The sequence below is a fragment of the Ahaetulla prasina genome, chromosome 2 (genome assembly GCF_028640845.1).
Source record: "Ahaetulla prasina isolate Xishuangbanna chromosome 2, ASM2864084v1, whole genome shotgun sequence".
NCBI lineage: Eukaryota > Metazoa > Chordata > Lepidosauria > Squamata > Colubridae > Ahaetulla > Ahaetulla prasina.
In genome coordinates this window covers 170,245,161-170,258,379 of record NC_080540.1, presented here as the reverse complement: position 1 = coordinate 170,258,379, position 13,219 = coordinate 170,245,161, and the positions used below count along the sequence as shown (strand labels likewise).

Sequence of the window (13,219 nt, the reverse complement as noted above, 5' to 3'; positions counted from 1 at the left end):
TTCAAATCCCAGAGTTCCTCAGCCAGCAAAGCAGGAAGTCAAAGCAAGCTTTTTTTTTTCTTCAGCAGCTGAAGTAAAGCATGGCGTTGCCAGCCGAAAGCAGTAATTATAGGTAAGTGAGGATGGGGAATTGGCTGGGCATGGGTGGGGGCTCTTGTAAGTGGGGGCTGTTAAAAAGTGATTTTAAAAGCCTGCTAGGATCAGGAAAGTCATCTGGGATCGCCAGAGGAAAAAAGTTTTAAAGTCAGCTCCTCTGACGATCTCAGCTGAAGTTCCCTCATAGCAGCCCAGAACCTCTTAAAATAATTGTTTTAACATTAGAAAACATGTTTTTTAAGGTTCTGGTGATGAGGAACTCAGCTGGGATGGCCAGAGAAGCCTTTTAAAGCCCCCCTTCCCCCCTTCCCCCTCTTTTCCTTTTTTCCCCCTTCGGCTGAAGAGGTTTTTTTAAAAAAGAACTTTTAAAGTGTTCTGATTATCTCTGCTCAGCCCCGCAATCATCAGAGGTTTTTTTATTTACTTTTAAAGGCATGTTTCAACTGAAGAAAAACTTTTAAAAGTAAAAAAAAACAACCTCTGCTGATGGTGCGGCTCAGCAGAAGCAGGGGGGCGGGGCCAGGGATTTTTGCTACCGGTCCTCCAAACCAGCAGCTGCCATCGCTACCTAATTGGGAGAGCCGGTGTGAACCGGGAGCATTTCACCCCTGCTTTACATACAAATGATGCAACCAAACTGAAGTAAAAATGGGAAGATTTTAGATGTCTCAGAAACACCTGCCACCTAGTGGGTTATCCCATCTGCCTTTTTTATACATTGTGCTAGCTCCATCCGTCCCTGACTGCTCCTGTCACTCCCCCCATTAAAATCACCTATGGGTCCCAAAATCACTTATGGGTCCCAATAATCAGGTTTCAGGATGGGTGCAGCTTTCTGGTAAGGCAGACTGCCATAGATTTTACTCTGGGCATTTTTCAGGGACACCAACTATTTTGAAGAACTTGCAGCCCCCAATGCCTTTCTCCAAATATCATTCAAAGGAAAATATTGAAGAAGTTGGGGCAGCTCTTGCATGTCTGTCTGTCCATCAAGATGCCTCGTACGAGGACTCTGAAAAGGAAGGAGCTATAGAGAAGGCAACCTTTTTGCAAATGCTCAACTCTTAGCCTAATATTGTATTGTGAAAATCTGCCAGAACAAACAAAACATTGCACATTCTACTAAAGGCAGTATCTTGGGAAGACAATCGGTAGGGATTTGGTTCAAATCCAAATCCGTCCCTGATCTGAGCAGACTACCTCATTGTATCTAAAGATAGAACTGGCAACAGAGATTCTTTAGATGTTATTCTGATTTTGCATTTTGGAGTGATAAAGTCCTAGGAAAGTGAGACCATATGCATGATCTGACGACATCTTATGGCCTTAAAGTCTTTATAAGATTCATGGATTTTGACAGGCCACAGACCACAGATGAATTAAGTGACATCCCAGAGCTTCATGTGGGCCTCTAAAGACCTTCAAAATTTGATGCCAAATTATACTTTCAGGGAAGCTTATGAATTAAATTATTAAATACATGATGGGAAGTAAATTCAATCAAATTAACTTCAGCTGTTTCCAGGCCTGTTCACTACATTTTGGCGTGGGGCTTTGGCTGGCTCCAAAACCAGAACAGAGACATTCTAGACATTCCCATCTTTATATCTACCCCAACCACATTTCACCCCTTCCCTGCTTTCTTCAGACTCTGAGAATGAAAGGGGCATCCCAGGAGCCTTGGAAACAATGTCTATCTTACCTCATAATTGTCTGTAAGGTTGAAGTTGGCTGTCATAGTGGTAGAAGTGAGGATGCCAAGCTCTTCATTGGGATCCTTTCCCCAGAACTCAGTAGCTGCCTTCATCGGACTTATATCAGTTGGAGTCTCATTCTTGAGGGTGGTGGGGAGACATAAGATGTTAAAGGAATCTATATAACTTATTTTATCAATGTGCACATAGATTTGTACAAATTCTTTAGGGGTTAGAAATATGCCAGCAGCCAAAAGCCAACTAAAGTGGTGATGGATATAAGAAAAATTCGGGCCAATAAAATCTAGTACCTTGAGGTTAGAAATAGCCTTTCATACCTCCATGCCTAGGAGATGTGTTTGGAACTTATTATAAAAGATTAATCTTTCAGTGTAAAATCTCCTGGCATCATATCTGCCAGGTTCCCTGAGGATTTAAACACTGAAATAAATTTGGCAGCACCTACTAGTTAAATCATGTTTGTTAGCAGATCTAGGAGTGGAGTTTGGTAAGAAAGGGCAAAAGCTCCAGTGGATCAGAGGCTGTGCCATATTGGGAAAGAGGCAGAAATGCAGCTGAGCTTTTAAGCACATTAAGTAGTACAGTCTTTCACTCTGAGACTTACGAAACTCAGAACACCTGGTATGAAAAATCACATTTGGTGCCATTCATTTATCTGCAAATCTGTAAAGAGACAGCAAAATCTATACGAGGAAAAGAGTTTCTTCTGCCAATTTGCCCCAGCCCGTCAACAATATGTGAGCAAACTGTATGTGTTGTTGGAGATCAATGCGCTGGGTATGTCATTTTCTAGGACTGATGTGCCTGAAGATCAGTGAATTTTGTTCCATGCTGCACTGTTATCTTCCAATATCTATGTGAGCTCATAGCCATTCATTTAAAGTCAGCATCCAATTTACTGGTATGTATCCCAGTGGTGGAATTCAATTTTTTTTACTACTGATTCTGTCAGCGTGGCTTGGTGGCCATGGCAGGGGAAGGATACTGCAAAATCTCCATTCCCACCCCACTCCAGGGGAAGGATACTGCAAAATCTCCATTCCAACCCCACTCTGGGGCCAGCCAGAGGTGGTATTTGCCTGTTCTCTGAACTACTCAGAAGTTCCGCTACTGGTTCTCTAGAACCTGTCAGAACCTGCTGAATAGCACCCCTGATGTATCCCAAGTGTTATGTTCCCGTGAACATCCAGCAGATCTTGAGGCAAGACAAAATAGCGTCGTGGGAAGAGTATTATTTTCTTATTGCAGGTGACGTCTACACATAGGGAAGGTTCCCCTGACTTGGGACTTAGAAGGAAAAAAGGGGTTGACGAATATATGTAACTGCAGAAGTAACATCACTCAGTGTTCCAAGAAAGAAATAAGGTTTGTACATTGCCAATTTTGAAACTCAAAGTTACTGGGGAAAGAGATGCTATGTCAGGAAACCATATAATCCTTTTGATTAGGGATAGTCCTTGACTTACAATAGTTCATTTAGTGACCATTTAAAATTAGAACAGTACTGAAAAAAAATGAATTTATTACTGTTTTCACACTTAACAACCGTTGCAGCATCCCCATGGTCATGTGATCAAAATTCTGATGCTTGGCAACTGACTCATACTTATGACGGTTGCAGTGTCCCGGGGTCATGTGATCATCTGACAAGCAAAGTCAACGGGGAAGCCAGATTCACTTAACAACTGCATTACTAACTTAACAACTGCAATGATTTTCTGTGGCAAGAAAAGTTGTAAAATGGGCAAAAATTTGCTTACCAACTTCCTCACTTAGCAAAAGAAACTTTGAGCTCAATTGTGGTTGTAAATCAAGGACTACCTGTACTTTGATGATTCCGATAGGCTGCAGGAGCCGGAAAGGTGCAAAGACAACAGATCTTAAGTAGTCATGTATTTCCTCTCGCAATGAAAATTTTGCGTATGTCCTGGAATGCAACCAAGTTCTTCAGTTTAATCTCAAGTATATCCCAAAGTGGGATCTGCATCTGGATGAACTTGTCGAAGATTGAAAGCTAAGCAAGGCAAGGCTTAGTTAATATTTGAATCAAGCATTAACTTGGATGCAGAAAGAAGGCAATGACAAATCACTTTCAAAACCGCTGCCAACCTTGCCTGAAGATACCCTCAGGTAAAGTTGAAATCCCAATGTTTACATCAAAGGAAGCTATCATAAAGTTTTTCTCGCAACAGTTTGTGTGCCTATGACAGTGATGGCTAACCTTTTTGCCGTTGCGTGGCAAAAGCGGGGGTCGCACGGGGGGGTTGTGCATCTGTGTGCCCGCACCCATAATTCAACGCGTCCCGCCCCCCTCCCACCTGTGCACATGACCTCCCCTGCAATCCCCCCACTTTTGGCATGTGATGGCACGCTGGGCCGGTAGGCCCGTTTTGCACCCTCCCCAGGCTCCAGTGCCTTTCTTGGAGCCTGGGGAGGGTGAAAACTGCCTCCCCCCCCCAAAGCCCTCCGGAGGCCAGAAACAGCCCATTTCCCAACTTCCGGTGGGCCCAGAAGGCCCGAAAATCAGCTGGCCGGTGCACTGGAGCTGAGCTAGGGCAACACTCGCGTGCCCACAGATATGGCTTCACGTGCCACCTGTGGCACACGTGCCATAGGTTTGCCATCATGGGCCTATGACAAACAAATGTATATTAGTAACTCTATCTTCCATCTATTTACTACTGGGCTAAATCGCCCCTGAAATAGCTTCTTTACAGACTCCTAAGACTGCAGAGAAAGCCACCTCCTCAAACTTGTGCATAAATCTCCACGGACAACTTTTAATCCTGAAGGAACTTCTTTGGAAAAGGCAAATCAGTCTGGTAAATTCTTCCAGAACTTGTAACATTGCAAAGATATCTCAGGATGCAGTAAAGCATGATCGCAAAAATGGACTGACTAAGCCAAAAACTAACCAAAGAATTAACTTCGTGGACTGCAATTTCACTCACATACAATAGGAATCTCTATAAAAGGGGTGCTATGGATGTTTACCTGATCAAATGCACAACTAACCTGAACTTTATTGCGAGACAAGTATTTGCAGAAGTAGATGAAATGAAGTGTGCCTACGTTAGGAGAGGGGAAGAAAAGGATAAGTGGGTGGCAAATTCTTCCTGAGAAGAGATTAGAAAAGGAAAAGAGAAATGCTTTGTTGTTGCCAATACTAAACAGCCAAACAGCTGTAATCCTGATTCCAGAAAAAGGAACTCTGCCAGCTGCTCCATTTGGCGGGGAAAAGGTTCCCCTTGGCCAAGGCAAGAATGATTCACTGGCAGGATGCGCTAAGCATCCCCCTGTCCTGTATTTCACACATTTGGGGACGCTTCCCTGACATACAAAGGTCATTAGTGGAAGACAAGAGGAAAACAAAATGCAAATATATCTGTTTGATCATAAGCTAAAACAATCAAAACAAAAGAATCAACAATCAACAATTTTAATTCCATTAAAATTCTTAAGATAATGTCCAGATTCTATTATAAAATTATAACTCTACTAAACCTAGTTGTGCCAGCAAAATTAAACAAGAGCATGCACCATATTCAACTGCCACAAACCTATAACTTGTGATACATAAACAAGAATAATGGTTGAGTCTAAACCTGTTGTTATACAGTAGCTGTGAACTATTTAGTACCATTTTTAACATCCCTTTTCACTGCATAGCTAACACCAGTAGGAAATTAGGAGATTCTCCTAACAACCTTTAGGACTTTTTTTTTTAAAAAGCATACAGTTGACCTTCTGCAGGTTTAACCAGCTTGTAATTGAGTAAAAATTTTACTCAAATCTTCACAGCCTCTTTGCCACATACTGCTCCTTGATATTTTAGGCTAAGGGAAGAAAAATAGTGGGGGAGATCTATGCTGCCTGTACTGCAAAGCATATCAGACCAGTGATGGCTAACCTTTTTGCCATCACGGGCCAAATGCGGGGGGACCACGGGGGGGAGGGTCCACGCACGTGTGTGCCCACACCCATAATTCAATGCCCCCCGGGCATGCGCTCACAACACACACCCCAGCGCTTCCCCCACTTTTGGCACGTAATGGCACGGTGAGCCCGGTAGGCCTGTTTTTCGCTCTCTCCAGGCTCCTAGAAAGCCTCTGGATCCTGGGGAGGGTGAAAATAACCTTCCCCACCCCCTGGAGGCCCTCGGGAGGCCAGAAATGGCCCATTTCCCGACTTCTGGTGGACCCAGAAGGCCCGAAAATCAGCTGGCTGGCGCGCACGAGCTAAGGCAATGCTCGTGTGCCCACCGATATGGCTCCGCAAGCCACCTGTGGCACGCATGCCATAGGTTCGCCATCACGGATATAGAGCTTTTGCTATTTTCATTTCACAATCACCGAAGTAGAGAAAACAGGGGCAGGAACATGAAAAATAGAGAATATAGTGGGTAAAAGGAGAGATATGAAACCTATTATCACCAGGAAAGCAAACTGGAGCCAACTATTTTTGTGGAAGAGAGTGCTGATTAATGAGTATCAGTTTTTCCTGAATTAAGCTCTTCAAGCCACAATACCTTAAAGTTCCAATGTCATATTTATAGCTTCCATGGGAGACCCAAACTAGGGCCTATAATTGATAATGCAACATTAATGTCCTAACGCAGGAATCCATTTTCTGAAAATGTAGACAATTTGCAATTCAAAAAATCATTTGCAGGAATTTGGAATAGGAAAGTTATGTACAAAATGTATACATTAAAAGAAAACATTTGTATGCACGTAATTTTTGTGCATGTTATTGTTTCTCTCAATCCTATGCTGGCTATGCAGTGCCTAGAATATTTTTAGCTCTGGGCACCACATTTTGAGAAGGAGATCAAGAAACTGAGTGTGTCCAGAAGAGAGCAGCCAAAATGATTAAGGCTCTGGAATGGGGGAAAAATATGAAGAGCACTTCAATTTATTTAGCCTGGAGAACAGAAGACTTCAGGGAGACATGATAGCTGACTTCATGTATCTGAAGGGCTGTCACATAGGAGGAGGAGTTGAACTATTTACAAGTAGTGCAGAAAACAGGAATAAATAACAGTGAATTTAAATTATTTCAATTGGACAAGTTTCCTAAGATACAAGCTATTCCATAAAGAGACACCTGCCTCAGAAGATGATAAGATTCTCCTTTATTGGAAGTGTTGACATAAATGCTACATGGACATCTGCCAGAGATGTGCAGTGAAGAAGATTCAACTACATGATCTCCAAGATCCTTTTTAACACTTACATTCTATTATATTATGTTTCAATTTGAATTCTCTGAATTCTCAGAGTGACCATATTCTGTATTTCTTCCATGTGCTAGACCAAAATATGTTTTCATTAGGAATAGCAAAATTCAAAGCCTGATAAGGTAATGGAAGTGCTTCCATGATGTTGAGTCATATATTTACAATGTCATTTTTTGAAATGTCACTTAATAGTCCAGATCAATAGCTGTTACTCCAGCTTTGTGATTCAAAGACAATAAGCTCCGCATATGGTAGCTAAAGAACCCTGCAATGTTTTAATTATAGGCCATTTCCAAAAGATGGACTTTATAGAGGTAGTCCTTGTTTAGCTACTATTTGGAGTTATCACAGTGAGGAAGAAGTAAGTTTGTGACCAATTCTTGCATCTGCAAATTTCTCAGATCTATAAAACAAAGGAAAGATGAAGACTGTAATTCAATTAATAACTGAGTTGCCAGCCCCAATTGTGGTTGATAAATGAAGAATACCTTTATTATCATTCTGGTAGTGCTTCTAAGATATTCCCTCCTGCAACTGCTTAGCACCAGGATCTACATAGGTCCTAAAGATAATGCATTGTTTATAATGGTCCAAAGATCCTGGTACTAAGGTACTTCCATTGAGACATATTATTATTGCATCATTAATTCTGAAACTGACGGCATAGCATCTTCCATTGATGTAATATTCAATTATATGAATAAGGATCAGTTACAATGACCAACAGTAAGCACTGTGTTACTGATTTTATCCTTATCGGAAATCTTCAGGTGCAGATAGCCCGATGTTATTCTATTGGGACCAAATGGAATGAGCTTCCCAGAGTTCACTTATTCTATTTGGCCCCAATAGAATAACATCAGGCTATTTGCACCTGAAGATTTCCAATAAGGATAAAACCAGTAACACAGTGCTTACTGTTGGTCATTGTAACTGATCCTTATTCATATAATTGAATATTAGATCAATGGAAGATGCCATGGCATCAGTTTCAGAATTAATGATTCAATAGGAATATGGCTCAATGGAAGTTTGCATCCTACATAGATTTTAATTAAAAAGTAATTAACAATTAATAGTTAATTAATTATTTTAAATTTCACTTTTGAAAAACCTGTACTGTCAGAGTCTGGTGTCAGAGTACCAGGAAGGAGCCAGCAAAAGTCTATACAGATATTTTCCTGAGACATATCATGAATTCTTTCAGCTGCCCATCCACATAGAAATTCCTTTATAGCCCTCTTCCTGGGGCGACCATGAGCTCTCTTGATTTTGACTGAACATCAGAGGGAAAACTGAAAATGCATTGGCCTGGCACTTGATGGAGAAGATCATGTCTTCAGGCGTTCAAACTCACCTGTGTTTGGAACTTTGCAGCCAATCAGGACTAATGGAAGTGGAGTCCTTGAGCTCCCTAGCCAGAGGCTATTGCATATGGCACCATCAGCCCTCATGCAAGGCGGTCAATGGGCAGCCATAAGGGCAGAAAGGCCAGCCACTCTGCAGGCAGTTCTGCCTGAAGAACCACTGATGATAAAGCAAGAGGAAGCTGCCAATTAGATGGGTTAGGCATGTTAGGAGGCAATGGGTTAGGCTGGCAGGGACCAGAAGTTATTAGATCAGCAGAGAGCAGTTAGTTGCACTCTCTACCTCGCCTGAGGTTGGACCGAGCGAGGACTTCTCGAGGGATTCTTTGTTTCTCTTCTTCTTGCCTCTACCTTTCTTCCTGCCCTTGCCCCTTCCTTTGCCTTTGCCTTTGCCCTTCTTGCCCTTCCTCTGTGGAATGTTCTGCACAAAGGGGAGGGGAGGGGAGCAGATAGGATAGAGAAGGGGAGAAAAAAGAGAAGGGGAGGGAAAGAGAAAAAGAGTGAACAGATACTTGAGAAAGAAAAAAAAATACTTCCCCATTTCCTTAGAACACCAAAAGTCACCACCCATACGTCCAGGCTCAGCCACCAGGAAACCATTCATAAGAGACAGACATGAACATGGCACCAACCCTTTGGAGAACACAGAGGAAAGACCATCACACAACAGATTTATTTGTGGTTCAATATGACTTTCTGGAGAAAACAGATTTGGAAAGCAGGAATGTATCTGTTTCTTTTTACCCACATACTCCAAAATTGCCCCCAATTCTATCTTTCTCGGGCCCGCTCCTAGGGAGCAAACCTTATTTCTTCTTCGTCTAAAAGACCTAAAGAGCCATTCCCATGAATCACAAGAAGTAATCTGAGCAATTTATGAGCCTTATCTTTAGGAGCTAAGTCCAGTGGGCAGACTTATGGATCTAAAAGAGGTGCGAAGATTTCCACAAATGTTGGAATGGATACAGCTAAAGTAACATAGGATGGCGTTTCAAGCATTTCCACCATCCACCAGATTACTACTGCTTACAGTGAAAAAGTTTTAGACACAGCAAACAATTACAACACTAAAATGATGGCAAGTACGTGATGACATCATCATATAGATGCTGTGATTGTGTATTTCTGAGGAAGCTACATTCAACAGGCCCAAATTTCTTAGAGGCAGGGGCAAGATCTAACAAACAGACAGACTTTCATTTTTTTCAACAGGTTGCTCTTTTAACCACTCCCAAGGAAATTGGAAAACACATGGTTAAAATAGCTACATGAGGACTGCAGTTGACAAAACCTTAAGTGATGGGAGAAGGTGGATATCTATAAAAATGTAAGGCCAATGGTGTTTAGAGGGGCATTTATATTCTTTTATAAGGATTTTCCCAGGTAGCATAATGCCACTGAAATTCTCTTACTCCCAATAGCTACTTCTTGATTTTACTAAATCAGCACTGTCAGGTATCAGATTCACCCTAATTATTCACCCTGAGTCTTTAAAAACCAATGAAAAACTCTCAAAAGGCAAAAATTGTCATGAGATACTGCTTACTTCATCAGATGCATCTGATTATAAGCTGCATTTCACAAAAACATACAGTATGCCTTTTAATACAAATTTTAATGCGAAAAGATGCTACCAGACCCCTCCTGTTTGTTTGTTTGTTTGTTTGTCATCATAGACTAACACAGCTCTCAATGACCATAAACTACTGAAAAGGGAAAATATACCTGCCTGGTATAAAGTTCTAAAATCCATGCCAAATCTTTAGAAAGGGAGACAGATCCATTTGTTTGTTTGTCTGTTAAATTTATTTGCCACCCATCTCACCATGGGGCTATGCTGGGCAGCTTAGAATAATAAAATGTGGGGGGAAGAGAATGATTAACAATCTAAACATAACGATAGCAAAGGAATAAAACAATTAAAAATAAACAATGGAAGTACAATAATATGAAATTAAAAAGGTGGATGGGAAACAGGAAGTGCAGAGGGGAGGTGGGGTCAGCTAATTCGTCCAGTAGCCACCTCCAGTGATATATTCCCCCATTGGGTCTCCAGGCCAACCAGCAGAGCCAGGTCTTCAGGCCCTTACAGAAGGATAGGAAGAAGGGGGCAAACCTCACCCCGGGTGCAGGATGTTTCAGTGGCTGGCGCTACAGCAGAGAAGGCTTTTCTTCTGGATCCTACCAGTAAGAGTTCCTTGACCCAAGGGATTCTCAGCAGGCCTCCTCTGCTGGCATGAGTAGGGCAGGCTTGTCTTAGTGGGATGAGACAGTTCATCTAATAATCTGGACCTATGTCATAGAGGGCTTTAAAGGTCACAATCAATAACTGCACCCAGAAGCAAACTGGCAGCCAGTGCAGCTTGCAAAGCATTAGTGTAACATGGGTCATTTTACAGGCCCCAAGGACTGCTTGTGCTGCTGCACTTTGTACCAGTTGAAGTTTCTGAATGCATTTCAAGGGTGGCCCCATGTAAAGCACACTGCGGTGATCCAGAGGAGAGATGACTAGGGCTTAAGTGACTGAAAGTAGGATGTCTTGATCCAGGAAAGGCTGCAGCTGGCGCACAAACAAAGGCTGTGCAAAGGCTCTCCTAGTCACAACCATCCCTGATCTTTGAGCAGGAGTTGCAAGTCCAAGAGAACCTCTAAACTGAGGACTGGGTCTGAATGGGTTAGTGCAACCCCATCTGAAACCAAAGATGACAAAGACCCTGATCTTGAAGCTCCATGCACCCAAAGCCACTCAGTCTTGCCTGGTTTCAGTCGTAGCCCACTGTCCCGCATCCAGGCCCCTATAGCCTCCAGGCACCATGAGAGGGTTGCGACAGCATCACTCAAGTCACCAGACGTAGAGATCTAAATTTACTATCAGCATATTAATGATATCTCAACCCATAGTTATTTAGAGTAACATGGAGAAAGATATGCTTTTACTATTTAAGAATAGAGAGCAGGGACTCCATAGTGCTAATCAACTGGGTGCTAGTTTCATTCGCCCAAGCAGATGTCTTTCTTTGGGTGTCTGCAGGGAATTTTGGCATAGAAAGTTATCCCAGGGATCTTGGCCAGGAACCTGGCTATTAACAGCTCCTGCCTTTTGGTTGCCTACCTACCTCTTCTGCATCCTGGGTCTGCAATTTGTAGATGAGTTGTCTGTTGCAATCAGGCATGTAATCCTGGCAATATTGGGCAGCTGCTGCTGGATCTGGCACAACCAGTAATTGTTGGAGATCACCCTGAAAAGGAAGAAGCACAGTATAACCATTCCGAATCTTTCATGAACATATGATATGTTTTTGCATTTCCAAGACTTTATTGTGTAGAAAATTTCCTGTATATTTTACACTCTTAAGAACAACTCTAATAAAGTGAAATTACAGAATGTCCATCTAAAAAAAAATTACATATTTTTGATGTTGACTCTTACAGAATATTAACTCAGATTGTCATTATCCAGTTATAAGTTGTAAGTTAGCCAGTTATAAGTTAGCCTTCCTCTACCAATTTAATGGGCTGTGAGAATAACCCTGGGAGACAGGAGGAGAAGCCACAGCCAGAGCAATGGCCAGACAAGAGATATCTCAACCCACAGAAAGAATGGGGTGAAGAAAGCATCTCAGAAGGGACCCTCCCTAATCCTCTGGGAAGTAAAGGCAGGGGAGAGGAGAAGTGCTTTCAGACTTACAAGATTATAGTAGCATGCTATTTATAATCTTATAAATCTGTCAATCCTTTGAGGTAGTCCAGAGAGGAAACTTTCCTCTCTGGACTACCTCAAAAGATTGACACCAATCTTGCAAGGCTCAAAACACTTTCCCCCTCCTTTGCCTTTAATTTCCAGAGAACTAATAAGGGTCCCTTCTCTAACACTTTCTCCAACTGCATTTCTGATGAGGGGTGAGACAGTTCTCATCTGACCATTGCCCTGGTTGTGGTTCTTCTTCCTGTTTCCCAAGGTTATTACAACCATTTGCTTAAAACTGGACAAACCTCATTGCTGTGGCTCAGTTTGGCCTTGACTGGCACTCAGTTGCTTAAGTTTTAAATTGCCTCATCTATCCAAATCAATTTAACCATGGCCCTGGATGTACTCACAGTGGAATGAGACCCACAGTGGAGTCTCATTCCATTGTGTGCAGATCTCCTCTCACTACTTACTTGATTCAATACAAGTCGAACAAACCAGCTGATCTGTCAGTCACTCTGAATATTGGGGTCTTTTAACCTTGCTCAAGAAAGCCAAATACCGTGGGCCGTGGGTGGCTCAGGCTGTAAGATAGCCTGTTATTAAACACAGCTGCTTGCAATTACTGCAGGCTCGAGTCCCACCAGGCCCAAGGTTGACTCAGCCTTCCATCCTTTATAAGGTAGGTAAAATGAGGACCCAGATTGTTGGGGGGGGGCAATAAGTTGACTTTGTATATAAATATACAAATAGGATGAAAGTATTGCCTTACACAATGTAAGCCGCCCTGAGTCTTCGGAGAAGGGCGGGATATAAATGTAAATTTAAAAAAAAATACAAATACCTCCTGCATTATGAAGCTTGCAAATAACTTTGTGCAATTCAAAAACTTGGATATTTATATATTAACCACATTTAGTATGACAAAGAATGTTCACTCGCTCGTTTCTGTCCTCTCCCTCTCTTTATGGTTTGGAATCAGAATGCCAACAATGGCTATATTTAATTTTTATGACTGCATGTGTACACAAGCACACTCTCTTATGCAGCTGAACATGCCCCAGCTCCTCTTGCTCAGCCAGTGTGACCCTAGCAATCCTGCTGCACAGAGAAC

The 13,219-nt window shown here is 42.2% G+C and overlaps 1 protein-coding gene across 7 annotated transcripts in view; it reads right to left on the bottom strand.

The window, feature by feature from the left end:
• COL5A3 (collagen type V alpha 3 chain) overlaps nt 1–13,219 on the bottom strand; it is a 137,150-nt gene that overhangs the window by 87,187 nt on the left and 36,744 nt on the right. For 4 of the 7 annotated variants that reach the window (XR_009153723.1, XM_058171475.1, XM_058171476.1 and 1 more), the window contains exons 5-7: nt 11,534–11,656; nt 8,701–8,838; nt 1,799–1,930 (exon numbers count right to left, since the gene is read on the bottom strand). Coding sequence is in view for 6 of the 7 variants with exons in the window: in XM_058171475.1 (XP_058027458.1) it covers nt 1,799–1,930; nt 8,701–8,838; nt 11,534–11,656 (393 nt within the window). In the remaining variant the exon portion in view is untranslated. The other 3 variants (XM_058171481.1, XM_058171477.1, XM_058171479.1) reach the window with 3 other exon arrangements.